The sequence below is a fragment of the Plecotus auritus genome (assembly GCF_963455305.1).
Source record: "Plecotus auritus genome assembly, chromosome: 14".
NCBI lineage: Eukaryota > Metazoa > Chordata > Mammalia > Chiroptera > Vespertilionidae > Plecotus > Plecotus auritus.
This window is the reverse complement of record NC_137780.1, coordinates 14,594,082-14,610,391: the sequence shown is the minus strand read 5'-3', so window position 1 is coordinate 14,610,391 and position 16,310 is coordinate 14,594,082. Positions and strand designations below refer to the sequence as shown.

Sequence of the window (16,310 nt, the reverse complement as noted above, 5' to 3'; positions counted from 1 at the left end):
TGCAGTGTCAGCCCCTCCCTCAGCCTGTGGACAGTCGCCGTGGGACAGTCACCGCCCTGTCCTCACAGCCCACTTTAGGAGCTGCCTTGACCTCCACTAGAAGCTCGGCCTCCGATGTCTAAAACCCGAGCCGGGATGCCGACGCCCGTTTCCTACTCCTGGGGTGCCTGCACCGCGCACCTGCAGCGCAGCAAAGACCTCTCCTTGGCAATTTCACACAGAATGACAGGAGCACGTTTAGGAACAAGAGCTGAGGGGCGATGAGGAGCAGCTGAGAACATGATCCACGGAGCACGGGAGGGTTTGCGGGGCTGCGGGGACCTGCTGAGCAGGGGTGACTGGCCGCAGAGCACGCCCCTGAAAGTCGGTGCGGAGACCCGGGCCGAGGATGGGGTCAGAAGCGAGCTCTGCATAGAGAAGCATTCCCTCTGACGGCCTTATGGGGGGGGGGGGGGGCCAGGGGGGCTGGCTGAGCCGCTCCGGGGGGCAGGGCAGGGTTTGGGCAGAAAGCGTGGTGGTGCGGACCTGCCTCATCTCGGAGGAGGAACTTTAAGGAAGATGTTGACCTTTTTACCTTATTTTATTTCTCAAGAACAAAAAGAAAGTAAAAGAACGAGGGTCATAAACGGGGCCCCTGCCGCTCTGTGCCTCCTCCTAACGAGCGCTGGGCTGCCCGAGGCCAAACGAGGTTCTGCTTTTCCTATCTGTGCTCCCGAGCTGTGTTTACACTCAAATACAAATATAAATTATTACCGCTGAAATAGGAGGGGAACATTCACAGGAAGCAGACAGCTTAAGAGGCCACCTGGGCTGATGATAAAGAAAAATAAAATCGGTAAGAACTTAATCGACCTTGCTGACTCGTTTGTAGACCACAGTATCGAAAGCTACAGAGTCATTACACCCAAGTCACGGGCACGGGAATTGTAAATATTGGTCCGAGCAATTAGGGCCCCATTCAGACACTTGAAGGCGTAGGAAAAGGAAGGAGAAGTCACAGGGAGCTAAAATTCAGAGGGAGAATGTTTTAGGAATGCAGAATAAAATGCTGGGAGGTCTGGTGTTCCTGTATTGCTACCCACAGGAGATCCCCACAAACTATTTCTAAATCCTAATGAGTATGGCACATTTTTATTTTTATTTTCTTATATAGATGTTTTTATTGATTTCAGAGAGGAAGGGAGAGGGAGAGAGAGAGGGAAACATCAATGAGAGAGAATCATTGACTGGCTGCCTCCTGCACGCCCCACAGTGGGGATCGAGCCCGAAACCCGAGCATGTGCCCTGACCAGGAATCGAACCGTGACCTCCTGGTTCATAGGTCGATGCTCAACCACTGAGCCACGCTGGACGGCAGCACGTTTGTTAAAATGTAAAACTAAGTTTAGGCTGTCAGAAAAGTAAGGCAATACATTTCCTCAAGCATTCCTTGCCAAACGCTTTTTAAAAATCCATTGTCCCTTTGTTTGTCCAAGTTGATTTCTGCTTGCAAACAGACAACAGTAAAGTAAACAGCTGCATTAAGAAGCAGGGAGAATCCTGTCAGTTCATTCATGGCCCAAATTCCAAAGGCAGACCCATCAGCCATGAGGGTGCTACCAGGACCCTCGTCCGGATGCGCCAACCTGGGACACGCCCCACTGACCGAGGCCCACAGACCTAGCAGCTCACGGACCTGCCTCGGGCTCCGGTTCAGCCAGAGACCATCGGGGACTTTGCGAGGCACCCCCTCTGGAACCTGGGGCACGAAGGGGCTCCATCAAGTCCGGGCTCCTCTGCAGCCTCAGAGACTCACACGCAGGCCTAGAAGGAGTTTAAAGACCACGACTCCGCCCTCGTGGTTTACAAAAGAGAGAGAAGGCGCAAGCCAGGGCGGCCCCAGCCCAAGCCCACAGGCCAATCAGTGCTGGGGACCCCCTGCACCTTCTCCCCTAAGGTTGTCCTTTTCTTTCTCCTTCTTTTTTTCTTTTCAATTAATCCTCAACCTAGGGTATTTTTCCACTGAGTTTTACAGAGAGTGGAAGGGAGGAGGAGAGACAGAGAGAGAGAAACATCCATGTGTCTCTCTCACATCATTTGGTTGCCTCTGCACATGCTCCCGACCAGAGCCAAGGATCGAGCCCGGGACCGGAATCGAACCCGGGACCCTTTGGTCCGCAGGCCGTCGCTCTATCCATGGAACCAGACGGGCTAGGTCAGGACAGTCCTTTCTAACCTAAACATCTGGGATTGTAGACAATCTCCAATGCCTATCAACCACCCACCCCTTTATTTCTGTTTCTTTCTCCTCTCCCCTGCTTCCTCCTTCTCCTCCCCGCCGTCTTCTTCCTCTCTTCTCTCCTCCCCCATCTACCCCTCAGCCCACGAGCCACAAGTGATGCTCACAGTCACAGCTGTGGGACCTCAGGGAGGACATTCAAGGCCACTTCAGCTGCCAGGTCCAAGGTCAAGCCATCCTCCACGAAAGACACACAACTGAGCCAAGCAGCTGGCTGTTGTTCTTCTTTTTTCTTTCCTTTTTTATATTTTTCCATTAATTTTTAGGGAGAGTGGAAGAGAGAGTAGACAGAGAGAAGTATCAATATGAGAGAAACACACCCATTGGTTGTCCCCTGCATGCACCCTGACCAGGGGCCAGGCCGGGGAAGACACTGCAACCAAGGTATGTGCCCTTGACTGGAATCGAACCCGGGACCCTTCGGTCCGCAGGCCAGCACTCTATCCACTGAGCCAAACCGGCTAGAGCTGACTATTTTTCTTAAACAATGGTAGGTGCTAGTTGTTCACCTGAATTCAACTGTCCATTTTCTGTATAACCATTTGTTTAGGTAGCTCAACAGTGTTGGCTGGTGGTGGTGGTGGTGGTGGTTTCTGATCGGCTCATAAATCAGACTCAATGCCGCTTGAAACCACGCGTTGGGTGGCGCGGGGCGAGGGGAAGTGGTGATTACAGCGCTGAAGAAAGCAACCGCCATAAGGAGGACGACAGTGTTTGAGGGAAGGCACAGCCGTTCATCACTGCTAATTGAAGGACGGAATTATGGCCCAGGAGCAGCTCAGGTCCTATGAGCTCCTGTGTTATCTCAGGGGAAAAAATTCTGAATTAGCCACTACCAACCTCAGACATCGCTCCGGTTCGATGAGGAAGGACTGAAAGTTGGCATCAGTCACTGCTGTGGTAGCAAGGTGGCCTTGAAGTGAGCCTTTGCGGTTTGAGCTTTAAAAAGAAAGCCATTTTCTGAGAACTCAGCGGGGATCTTAGAAGCATGCTGCAGGGAACGGGAAGACTTTTCCCCCAGAACGCCCGGCGGGTGGTAACAGCGCGGAGCTTGAACTCCACTCAACAGAAAGCTGGGTTAAAAGGCCCTTAGCAGTCACCCAGCCTGTCACACTTAAGATATATTTAGATATAGTTCTGCTTATCAGAAAACCACTCTGCCCAGAGCCTCCGGATAGCGGCATAAAAATAGCTAAAAATAGCGACTCTTTCCACCCCCGCTGCTCAGAGCTCCCTGCACGCTCAGCGGTCAGCGGTCAGCGTCGCCCGCTCGCCAGCTGCGATGGTGCAGGAAATGCTTCTTGGTGGGGAGGGTGTCTCTGTCCCAGACTTCTCCCGGGGTCTGGTCGGGATCGATGCGATAGGATCAGCAAAGCACAACTGCAGAGAAAACTGTCTGAGAGAGATAACCCCGGACCGGAAGGCAGACAAGCCCCAATGCCTGGCGCATGCGCAGCCGCCAGGCCTGCTCTCCCTGACCCGCTGCCATGCTCCCCGCAGGGCCCAGGGCCGAGGGGCAGGGCTGAGGCAGGGAGTTCCCTGTGACAGGCTCTCCGTCCACATGCATGGTGGCTCTGCGAAAAGGAGTCGCTGTTTGTAGCAACGGAGCTTTCCGACATTTTCCAGGGAGCCACCCGCTACCGATGAACGTAAGTCTGCGATGCTGTGTCACTTGCAGGTGAAGAAGCACGAAAGGCGAGCTGGGTGGTTGCGTTTTCTCTGGCTGTACTTTTCCACTTGGTGTCAGGGCAGTGGCAATAGGAAGGGGAGAGGAAGGAGGGGGAGGGGGAGGGAGAGGACAGAGGGGGAGGGGAAGGGAGGGGAGGGGAAGGTGGAGGGAGGGGAGGGCAAGGGGGAGAGGAGGGGGAGGGGAGGGGAGGGACCTTTTCTAAAATTCAACTTCAGCCCTAACGGGTTCGGCTCAGTGCATAGGGCGTCCGCCTGCGGACTGAAGGGTCCCGGGTTCGATCCCGGTCAAAGGCATGTACCTTGGTTGCGGGCACATCCCCAATCCGGGGTGTGCAGGAGGCAGCTGATCGATGTTTCTCTCTCATCGATGTTTCTAACTCTATCTCCCTCCCTTCCGCTCTGTAAAAAAATCAATAAAAAATATATTAAAAATAAATAAATAAAACCCAACTTCATTGGGCCTGGCCTGTGTGGCTCAGTAGTTGAGCGTTGAACCAGGAAGTCACCGTTCAATTTCCCGGTCAGGTTGGGGGCTCCATCCCCAGTGTGGGAGGTGCAGGAGGCAGCCGATCCATGATTCTCTCTCATCATTGATGTCTCCATCTCTCTCTCCCTTCCTCTCTGAAATCAATAAAAATATATTAAAAAAATAAAATAAAATTCAACGTCACTGGAATAAAGACGGGAAGTGATGGCTGAATACGGTCTCCCAGCAGCCCTGGCGCGGTGGTGTCACTGCCCCGCGGTCTAGCGGGGATCACCAGGCGCAGAGCGGCTGAGCGGCTCCCGGGGTCACACACTTGGTGAGGCAGCCTGGGTCTGCACCAGGGGACTGACCCAGGTCTTCACCTTTAAGGTCATAGGAGCCTGAAGAACTGGGTCTCTTAGCCTCTGAGTCCTCCACACCAGGCGTGCTGCCGCGATGCCCTCCCCTCCCCGTCCACTCCGCGCACGCTGTCACTGCCTGTCCTTCCCCAGGGCGCCAGAATGTTCTAACGAAGACCCCCAGTGGCCCCCTATTTGCCGATTCAATGGAAACCCCAGTCCTCGCCTCCCTGGCTCTCCGAGGGATCTGACCTTTTATCGCTCTGCCCCCTGAAGCTCTCTCCTCCTCGGTTTCTCTGACACCACTGTCCCCACGTCCCTCCCCTTTCTCTGGCCTCTCCCAGGTCTATCTTCCTGGCTCCTCCCGCTCCCCGGCCCGTCAATGTGAGTGCGTCCCCAACTCCATGCTCAGGTGTCTACTGTCCCACTCTACACATGCTCCGTGGAGACCTCACCCATCTAAGGATTCGCCTCCTTCTTCAGGGTGATGTCTCCCAGGTCCCCATCTCCAGCTTTGCAGGCACCCTAGAGCCCCCCAACTTGGACCCCTCTGGAACATTCCACCTCAAGCTCTACAGAGCCCAGCCCAATTTTATTGTCCACAGCCATCCTCAAAAATCAGACCCACAATAACAAAAATGCTCTGTCTTCTCCATTTCAATGAATGGCAGCCCCATCCGCACACGCCCTAGCCAGAAGTCTGGAGGACACCTCGTCTTCCTCCTCTCCCTCCCTCCCACAGCTCCGCTGCCACCTGCATGGGTTATCTGGGCACAAGGTTGGTCAGGTCCACGCTGTCCCCTCATTCCCACTGCTACTGCCTTAGTTCAGGTCTGCGCCATCTTCCACGCAGGCCAGGGGGCCCCTTACCGGGACTCCGTGACACCCTTCTTCCACCCACCGTCCCTCTCACCATCAGAGCAGTCTCTCCCACATGACCGTATCTAATCACTGCATTCCCTTCCTGAAGGCCCTTGAATGCCGGCCCATGGCCACGGGATAGTACCAGACCGCAGCCTGCAAGGCCCTTCAGCCTTGGACCCTTCTGGAACATTCCTTCCCATCCTGTCACTCACCCATGCACACACCTTGCTGTGGTGACAAGACACCGCAGGTTCCCAGGAGCACTGAGCGTGCATGACCTCTTGGTGCCTTAAGCCTGTTATTCGCTCGGCCTGGAGTGTCGGTGTGTCACCCTTCACAAGGCTGCTCCTGCTCAGCTCCAGCCTGGCACCTGGTAACTGCACTGTAACTCTCTGGTTCCCTGTCTCTGATAACAGACTTCAGGGGCAGAATTTTAGCCTTCTTTATAGCTTGGTTATAATGTGGCATAGTACAGTAGCTGGGCACAGAAGCGGGAGGACAAAGAGCTTACTGGCAAATGAATATGAAAGCAAAAACAGCCCTAACCAGTTTGGCTCAGTGGATAAAGCATTGGCCTGCAGTCTGAAAGGTCCCAGGTTCGAATCCAGTCAAGGGCACATGCCCGGGTTGTGGGCTCAATCCTCAGTGTGGGGCGTGCAGGAGGCAGCCGATCAATGATTCTCTCACATCACTGGGGTTTCTATCTCTCTCTCCCTCTCCCGTCCTTTCTGAAATCAATAAAAATATATATTTTTAAAAAGAAAGCAAAAACAATAAATAAAATATTAGCAAACTGAATCCAGCAACATAGTTTAAAAATACATTGTGGGGTTTATTACGGGAATGCAAGGATGGCTCACTATTAGGAAATCAGTTATAATTCACAAAAATAACAGATAGAAGGAGAAAAATTTTATGATCATCTCCCTAAATACCGGAAAGACAATTGGCAAAATATAACACCCATTCCTCATTAAGAACACTACGTAAAATAGAAATTGATGGTGATTTCCATATATGTGTGTGTGTGTGTGTGTGTGTGTGTGTGTGTGTGTGTATATATATATATATATATATATATATATATGCCAGTATATCACCTCATGGACAAACTATACACAGACCCCTACATCACTACCATTTAACATTGTATTGGAAGCATTAATCAATGTAACAAACAAGAGAAAATCATTAGAGGAATAAAAGCAGCAAAGAAAAAGAGTAATGATATCTCTATTTGCAGAAGATAAATTCTTTTGGAAATTCAAGTACCAATTTTAAAAACTAATGAATACATGAATAAAATGTAATAAGGTAATAGGATATAAAATTTATATATAAATCACTATCCTTGTTATATATAAACAATTACCAATTAGAAGAGAGAATGAAAGTGAAGAGCTCATTTGTAATAGCAACAAAAGATATAAAACCTAAGAATAAACTGGGCAAAAAATGTGCAAAGCCTGTAAGAGAAAAACCTCTAATATTGTTGAAAAGCCGACGTGTTCGAATGGGAAGACGTCCCATGTTCTTGGGAAAGGTTCAACATCATAATAATGCCAGCTTCCTCCAGGTTAATACACAAAGTGACCGTCAGCATCCACGTCTTGGCATCTGTCCTGTCGCTTATTCCCTGGACTCTGAAAACCTTCGGGAGGTGCTGGCCACTCACATCCCAGCGAAGCAGGGGAGGGGCGCGTCCACGTGAACTTGGTGGTAAAGGGCTCTGGGTGACGCTCTCATGGGGGACACACGTCAGTAGGAGCTTCCTTTTCTTTTTTTACTTTTATTTACTTAGTTTTTTTATTGATCTCAGAGAGGAAGGGAGATGGAGAGAGAGATAGAAACATCGATGATGAGAGAGAATCATGGATCGGCTGCCTCCTGCACGCCCCACACTGGGGATCTAGGCCTCAACCCAGGCATGTGCCCTGACCGGGAATCGAACCCTGATCTCCTGGTTCATAGGTCAATGCTCAACCACTGAGCCATACCAGCCGGGCCCGATTCACCATTTTGATAAATATTTCCAGAGTAATTTAGGAATGCCGGTGTCCTCCCTCCCTTTGCACCTCTGCGAACACACTTTAAGATGTTTCTGGTTGTGCACGTCAGTATGAATGATCGAGGGCAGCCCTTCTGGAGGGCAGGACCAGACAGGAGGTTTACCAAGAAGCAAGAAAAGATGCTATCCTCAGCCTGTGACTCGAGACAGTGGTGAAAAGGAAGTCAGTGTGGTATTCCTGAAAAGAGCGTGGACCCTCAGGGCCGCCCCAGTTTGCAATCTTGGCCAGGAAAGAACAGTGTGGGAGTCCGGGAGCCCTGCTGACCTGTCACTGGGCCGTCCCACGAAGATCAGCACAGAAAGAGCCGACAACAGCCTCAGCTGAGTGAATGCTAGCTATGAGGAGGGTCCTTTCCCCTCCATTCCATTCCAGCCGGGAAAGTGACTCCGCTCAGAACCTTGACAACTCACAGATTTTCCCCACCCCACCCCACCCCACCGTGAAAATGAAGTTACCATCTGTGAGCCCAGGAGGAGGCATCAGAACATACTCTCTCCCCCACAGCTTCCCCCTCAGGCAGTTACAGTAACAGTGAGGGACCCTCAATGGCATTGGGGTGCAAGCATCTTGGGGTGTCTCTGTTCCTTGCATCTTCTTTTTTAAATAAATATATATATGTGTGTGTGTGTGTGTGTGTGTGTGTGTGTTGTATTTTTTTTTTATAGAGAGGAAGGGAGAGGGATAGAGAGTTAGAAACATCGATCAGCTGCCTCCTGCACACTCCCTACTGGGGATGTGCCCGCAACCAAGGTACATGCCCTTGACCGGAATCGAACCTGGGACCCTTGAGTCCGCAGGCCGACGCTCCATCCACTGAGCCAAACTGGTCAGGGCTGTTCCTTGCATCTTTAATGCTGCTTTCTTTTGTGACCAAAATCATTTCGATCACCTGGAGATCCAAGGGTAAAGGAATCAGGTTCGTCTCCACTTTGCTCTGAGGTTTATGAAGGTTCGTGTGCATAGATGTGGTGCATCTCAGCACAGCGCCCTAGCACCTACCGACGGTAATTGCGAGCCATTTATAATCATCATTATTACCTTCACCATTACTACGAGCTGTGACATGCCAAAGAGCAACAATAATGTTGCCTAATTTTATTGACTTAATCCCTCCAAATGCTGACAAATGACTAGCCTCGGCCATTTAAAAATCACATTTCTAATGCAATAATCCTATCTGCAGTGAGTGTGGGAGAAATTACTACGGGCCAGGGATTCTTACAAAGTGAATTAAGTCGCTATAAAAATTGACCTGGTGGTGCACAATTAAAAGTCTGGTAGAACGCAATGCCATCATTCCACAGCTCGCGAAGCCTTAAAGAAGAGGTTGCTGTCACATGGCTATACTAGGAATGTTCTTATAATCCCTCAAATGTTTCGGAAATTTTTCTTTGAATGATAAATGCTACAGGACTTTCCCATTCCTGATAGCATCTGTTAGCTGGTCCTTTATCGCGAATACTTCTGAGATGGAAAAGATGCGAATGAAGCCGTCTGAAAATAGTCACGTGTTCTTAGATTTCAGATAGAGTTTTCTCATAATTAATAACTATTCAAAAGGCAGTCTATTTTATCTATTTATAGAGTGTCTCACAATGGCTTCCAGGCGACCATTTAAGTGGAGTTCTTTTTCCATCCCCTGTTTTGGAGCTGGGAAAACGCAAACATATAGATGAGATCTCTAAGTCTAGACTCACTTGGGCCCTGGCTATTTAGAGGCCACGCTTGGTGTTTTTAAACCCGTGACACATTCCTTCCTTTCATCTGGGTGACTCCCGGCCACCCTTCTCAGTGTCTGGCTAATCTTCCTGGTATTTCTGGGGCATAAATGGACGCGGAGTCTGTGACTGAGAACAAATCAGATAGGAATGTCTTCCTGGACCTTTTTTTTTTTTTTTTTTTTTTTACATAAAAGAAGATTTTCTTTTATTGATATGGAAATGAACAGATGTCTGATAACCTCTCGCCAAGCTGGACCGTTTCTGCTTACTCCGGGGAATTCCTTCGGGCTGAGGTTTCGCAGGGCTGCTCTGTGGCTGGTATCGGAATGATCCCGGATCGCCCAGAACGGGAGATGCATGCCTTGGCCCCTGTTCCTGGCGTGGTGCCTCGGCTGTGTATAAAACAGGAAGGGCGCGCTTGCCAGTGGATATAAAATGGTTTTATATTTACACATTGAAACGCTGCAGTGGTAAAAGGGCTGTTTTACTTAAAATCCCAACACTTTGCAAATCACATTCCTTTGTTTTTTTCTCACCACTTCCACTTACCACGCTAGAAAAGAACTGCTGTGACCTGAAGTCCTTTCTCACTGGCCCAGGTGGTGAGAACCTACCCGCGTGTCTTACGGTCTGCCACCAGGCGCCGGTCTTGGCTCGGCCAGGTAAGGTGCCATCTGAAAGGCTGGATCCAGGGCATTCTTAAGGGTTATGTGAGCTCACAGCTGTCACCGTCTACATCCCGGAGTCTGTGTTTTCCTAAATCTGCCTCAAACTCAACGCACAGCACCAAATCCATTAGCAACGGCCTTCGCTCTGAGCTCCGCCCAAATCTGGGTCTCCTCCCACTTCCTGCCTCAGGTAACATTACCCCATCCATGAAGTGGTCACCTGGCTACAGAGAGAGCTCAGGAGGGGGCAGTCACTCCACAGGCCCCCAGAGTCAGCCAGACCCCCTGCATGGGCCCACCAGCACTTCATCTCACCTTCTGTTTTTAAATACATTTCAGAGAGGAAGGGAGAGGGAGAGAGAGAGAGAGAGAAACATCAATGATGAGAGAGAATCATTGATCGGCTGCCTCCTGCACGCCCCGCCCCCCACTGGGGATCAAGCCCACAACCCAGGCATGTGCCCTGACCGGGAATCGAACCTGTGACCTCCTGGTTCACGGGTCGATGTTCAACCACTGAGCCACGCCAGCCTGAGCTCACCTGACCTTCTTAACCAACTGTCCTAGCGACACAACTGGGGGCATTCAACAGGGCCTGCTACCTACCAGGGCGCCGCGCGCGAGAAATCGTATGCCGGTGTGATATTTGGGAAATGCACCGACGAAATTAGAGACTGAAAGCAGATGTTTTCTGAGAAAAATCTTAGTTCCATGAAACATAAACCAACCAGAATCTTGTCTAATAGTCTCTGAAGAATGGGAGCACCTTTCTAACCTTATCTGAAGTAATTTTCATGACATTCTAACTGTGAATCATCTTCTCCCTCAGTGTGTGCGTGGGACAGTGAAACTCAAAGAGGAAAACCGACTGGCTCAATGTCACAAACGTAATCAGTGCTGGAGAAAGACCTAACCCCAAATCACCCCAAAACAATAAGGTCCTGGAAGTGCTGGTCCGGCCTGCCCAGGAGACTTCTAATACCACCTCATAGAACTTAATACTCAACAGAAGATATTCCCCCAAATACAGCTAAGCATCTTAAGAAATTACAAAGATGATTTTGCTCATCACCCCTCCAAAACATGCCATTATCTTCCAGACCCTTACTCTGGAGGGCGAGCTACATGCTGGAGCCACATGACACTCCTGTTCTAATGAACTTAACTCCTCCGGCCTGAGGGCTGCAAGGGTCCCCGGCTTGCCCCTAAAGCCAGCTCTGGGGAGGAGAGAGGTCTTGTCTCCGAGTTACAGGGGCCTCCACCCTGGTGCTTGAGAGAACACAGCGTTTATTTGATTAAAACGTTGCAAACTTCAAGGTGCGATGAAAATTGTACCTAACCCGAGGGTACCGATGCTTTCGAAAGGGAAAATAACACGACAATTGTTATTCCCGGAGACAGGCAAGGCATTTTTAGTTAAAACTGAGGCCCCGCTCCTTGTTTCTAACAATAAGGTGATCCATATCACCACTGGTTCTCATGGAGTCATGGGCACTCCCTGTACCAAGGTCATGCTCCATCATATTATGTCACATATGAAAATCCAGGCAGTGTGTGATATTCCCATGTGCACCTAAAGCGACCCCATGTGACTGTCCCTGTGGGTATAGGGTACTGAGGTATGGCAGACCCATCACTGTGACAATATGATTCATTTCCCAGCATCTCTTTTATTTCATCCCGTACCTAAAATTGGCAAATATACTGAGCTGCCTGCCCCGTGAATGAATCTCCCAGGCTGCTTCAATGAAACCAAAACTCTACTTTGTCACATGACTCCACAAAACAAGATGGATGGATCTGCGTCCCAACCTTTGTTTCTTCTTCCTATCGATTTCCTTCCCTTCCTCCATTTGTGTGGGAAGGGTATATTTTGATTTCCCTTTGCACACAAGAGCACTCAAACATGACGCTATTATAGGAATGAGTCCTACAGAAGCATGAACAGACTCAGAGGGAAGGCAGGGGAGGGTGGTGGGAAGAGATCAACCAATGAACTTGTATGCACATATGCCTAACCCGTGGACACAGACAATGGGGTGGTGAGGGCCTGGGGTGGGGGAGATGGGAGTAGGCTGGAAGAGGTTAATGCGGGGGGGTTGGGGGGGGAGGACCTATGTAATATTTTCAACAATAAAGATTTAAAAAATGCATCCTCAAGAATGTTCTAGAATGATCTGGAAGAGTGCAACTTATTAGGATTTCCAAATATCAGATGTTATCTATTTAAGAGCCAAGGTTCTCCCAAATTTATCACATGGTCTGTTCTGGTTATATGCTTTCACAGCACCCCACACTCGTCTTGGTAGAAGAATAAATTACGAATTGTGCATTTTGTGGTCAATGTCTGTATCCTGTTAGGATACAAGCCCCATGTGGACAAGGGCTGTAGGTACCTGTTATTTCGTTGCTGGGCTTACCACAGAGCCTTGAATGGCTAGGAAATCAAAGAACATTGACACGTGATCAGAAGAGCTTACATAAATCTGTGAGTGAGGAAACAGTGTAAAAATGAAGGAGTGAAAGAAGTCTTAGAATCCCAGAGATTTATTCTTGGGGTTTTATTACCAAACTGCCGAAATGGCATACTGACAACAACCCACAAGTTAATTATTCCTGAGGTAAATTCGGGATTCATAAAACCAATTCTCTCGGTGGCGATCTTCCACATTTAGGATTTTACAACGTGTGTGGGTGTGGGTGTTTGCTTAATTTAACCCTTGCACATGACACCATCAATGTGCGTGTGTTTGGATAAGCAGGTGAGGCAAACAGAGGCTCTTACCCCTCAAGTCCACGACTCATAACCAGTGTTTCAAGTCACCGAAATGTAAATTAGAAACGCCATTGAGCAAACCCTATCAGAATCTCACAGCAATCCACTCTGTGTTCTTGATATTTTAACCACTGATAAGAACTCTTTGAAGTGCAAGAGTAAATATTATCATTGGAGAGCACTTGGACCCCACCGAGCAAATGCAATCGCATTGTGTTCCACGCTGGGGGCCCGCGGGCTGCCACAGGGAACCCCGCGCGCTCGGTGCCGGAGCGGCCAGGGGGTAGCGGTGCTCCGGGGTGCTCTCACCCGGCAGCTCCCCAGACAGAGTGAATGCTGCGGGAAATGCTGGCTTTTGTGACCTGCTGCTTCTGTTTTTGTGGTTCTGGCAGGAAGGAAGGACCGCAGGCAGGCAAGGAGAAGCACCAACTCCGCTGGCTTTTACTCCCCCACCGGCATTTCTGCAACGGATCGCGGGTGGGGTGGGGTGTGGTGGGGAGAAAAACCTACGGGCGGGCCGGCAGCCCAGGTGCGCGACGGAAGGGAAGACTCCCAGGAGCGGGTGCTGGCGTGTCCCCCACCTGCCCCCCCAGCAAACGTTTGCGGGCGCCGCGCAGGTCCAGCAGGATGGCAGGCAGGTGCGGGGATCACAAAGGGACTCTACGGAGTGGGGGACAGCAGGACAAGTCACCTGAACCCACCGTGGGCGGTGAGGCCCCAAACCATGGAAAGCCCGCACGCTCTGCGCCCCACCGTGTCCGAGCGAGAGAGACGGGCGGGGTCGCCCCCGACACCGGCCCGCATCTGCCCCACCCGTGCAGCGCCCCCGGGTGCGAGGCTGCCCCCAGCGCCGCCAGGCTCCTCCGGCCGCGGCCAGGCGCGCAGTGGCCGCGGGAGGGGCAGGCGCCATGGGCTGCGGGGCTGCGGACGCCCTGGGCCGCCCCCCGCCCCGGCCGCCCTCCCGCCGCGCGCTCACCTTGCCGGGGAAGGGCCCGGGGAGCAGCAGCTGCAGCGCCTGCCTCTTCAGCTCCACCAGGCGGGCGTTGCAGTTCTCGCACCAGACGCCGCGGTCCGAGCCGGGGGAGGAGCCGCCGCCGCTGCCGGATCCGGGGGAGCCGGTGCCGAAGCCCGGCGAGCCGCCCAGGGAGCCCGGCGAGCTGGTGCCGATGCCCGGGGAGGCGGGGCCCGGGGAGCCCGTGAAGGAGCTGGGGGACGAAGTGCCCGAGCCAGGGGACGGGGTCCCCGACGACCCGAGCGCCGAGCCCGCGCCCTCGGGGGTGGGCCGGCTGCCCGCGCGCGACTCCTCGTAGGCTTTCCGGTACCAGCTTTCGGGGGAGAAGGGCGCCGCGGGCTTGGTGGGCGAGCAGACTTCATTCACCTGCGGGGAGACACGCCGGTGTCAGGGCGCCTTCCCGGGACTGCGCGCCACCGAGGGCCCGGCCGAGCCCTGCGGCCAAATCGGCCGCGTTCATGCTCCTTCAGTGAGTCCCCAACGCCCCGAGGCTCCCAGAGCCGTCCCCGGGCGCCGGCGGGGGAAATGCCTCGCTCGGTGGGCTCCGTGGTTTCTGCAGGGGGACCCAGAGACTCTGAGCTCCGCGCTTTTGAACCCGACACCCATCCAGCAAGAGCCCTGGTTCAGGATCCTGGGAGCCGCTATCCCGGAGTGGCGGGAGGGGGAGGGGGCTGCGACTTTATTCATTCATTCGGGGTGCAGCCTCTGGATCCTGGCACCGGGAAATGACCCCAAGGAACCGCAGGGAATTCATGGAAAACCCTCCCGTTCGGCATAGCTCTCCCTTTAAGTGCAGGAATGCTGCGAAAGTTGGAGGCGTGCAGGGAAGGGGAGGCAGGCGAGGGCTGAAAATTCCCAAGGCAAGACGAGTGTGCGGGTCCCCGCGACAGACCCGCCTCCGCGCACGCACGCCCGGCGGCGGCGCCTCTGAGCCGGGAGAGAGCTCGGAGCCGCCCTGCCGCGCCGCGCGGTTCCGGAGAAGGGGACCCGGGCTGCCGTGGGTCCGGGAACGCGCCTCCGCATCGTACCCGTCACAACTTACCCCGTATTTCTTGCCCCTGGTGGAAACCGCGAGCCTCTCTTTATTCCCAGCTACCGAATTCATGGTGGCTTTCCCAGAAGAGAGTCTAAGGGTCCACCAGCGCTACATCCACAAGGTCTTCAACCCAGAAGGGTCTGCCGGTGGCGGGGGCTGTCTTTTGGTCCTCAAGTCAAGGCTCCTTAATTGGGGGAGGGGGCATAAAGGCAAACGGGTCCCAGAAGTAATAGCACCAATTTGCAGAAGGGGCTGGAGTGGGTGGCTTCTCCTTTCTTCAAATACTGCTTCCCCTCATCCTCTTCTCCTCCTCCAGCCACACGTTCTCTTTCCACGGTCACATCCAGATAACTGGCATTTCCCGCAGCCGAGTAAGTCCGTGTTCCTCCACGAGGGAAAGGAGCCTCACAATCGGGGCACGTGGCCGCCGTGGAGGTGGGCGAGCCCCCGCCCGGCCCCCGCCTGCGAGCCGGCTGTGGGAACTCGTCTCCTTCCCGCAGCTCGGTAACTGAGTTCAAAGAAATTCTCCCAAAATATAAAGATCCAGCTCGGGGAGGAGCCTCGGCGTGTGGGAGCCAATATCCGCCGGCCCGCGCCGCCTGACAGCCGCGCGAGGGCAGGGAAAGGGGCGGCTCGGCGGGCCGGGCGCAGTCCGCGGTCAGAGCGCGCGTGTGCGCCCGGGCGCAGCGCGGAGCGTGGGGACCCGCGGCCCCGCCGCCTGGGAGCCTGCCGCCTGGATGCCGCCGCCACGCCGCCCCGGCTCCATTTTAGGTTGCGGCGCTCCCGCCTGACATTGAGAGGCCGCGAGCCGGCGGGGGGAGGGGATCGTAAATCTCGCTCCTTGCGGGGAAGTTCCTGGTGAGTGGCCTGCGTCCAGGGCTCTAATGAAACACCGCTGCGCGCGCCTGGGCCGAGGGGCCGCGCCGAGCCCGCGGGGCTGGACCGAAATGCGCCCGCGCCTCCCCCGCCCCCAAGTTCTTTCTCTTCCCAGCGAGGCTTGCAGTTCTGCCTTTGAAACGCCGGGAAAAAGCGATTGAGTCACAAACAAGTCCGAAAACACGCCGGGTCCTCCCCCCGCCCTTTGTTCTCCCAGACCTTCCCTGCAAACCTTTTCTGGAATGGCCCTACCGACCCCCGGCCGGCCACGGGCCCCCTCCCAAGGACAACCGCCCAGCCCGAGGACAGGGGTCCCCACCCGCCCAGCCCCTATCTGTGAGGTGCCCAGTCGCCCAGCGCTGGGACAGGTGAGCCCGGGATCAAGAAGGCAGCCTCGGGCAGGGGAAACTGAGGGGTTCGCCGCGCTGCAGACGCACGGAGCGACGGCACGGGCCTGGAGAGGGGTGTGTGCGAACTGGACTTGGCCTCGCCTTGC

The 16,310-nt window shown here is 53.4% G+C and overlaps 1 protein-coding gene across 1 annotated transcript in view; it reads right to left on the bottom strand.

The window, feature by feature from the left end:
* The window catches only part of KIF26B (kinesin family member 26B), a 387,325-nt gene extending 372,105 nt beyond the window's left edge, over nt 1-15,220 (bottom strand). The window contains exons 1-2 of the mRNA XM_080651288.1: nt 14,945-15,220; nt 13,867-14,268 (exon numbers count right to left, since the gene is read on the bottom strand). Coding sequence (XP_080507414.1) covers nt 13,867-14,268; nt 14,945-15,007 — 465 coding nt within the window. The 5' untranslated portion in view covers nt 15,008-15,220. The remainder of the gene's footprint in view (nt 1-13,866; nt 14,269-14,944) is intronic.
* Nucleotides 15,221-16,310: the final 1,090 nt, after the last annotated feature.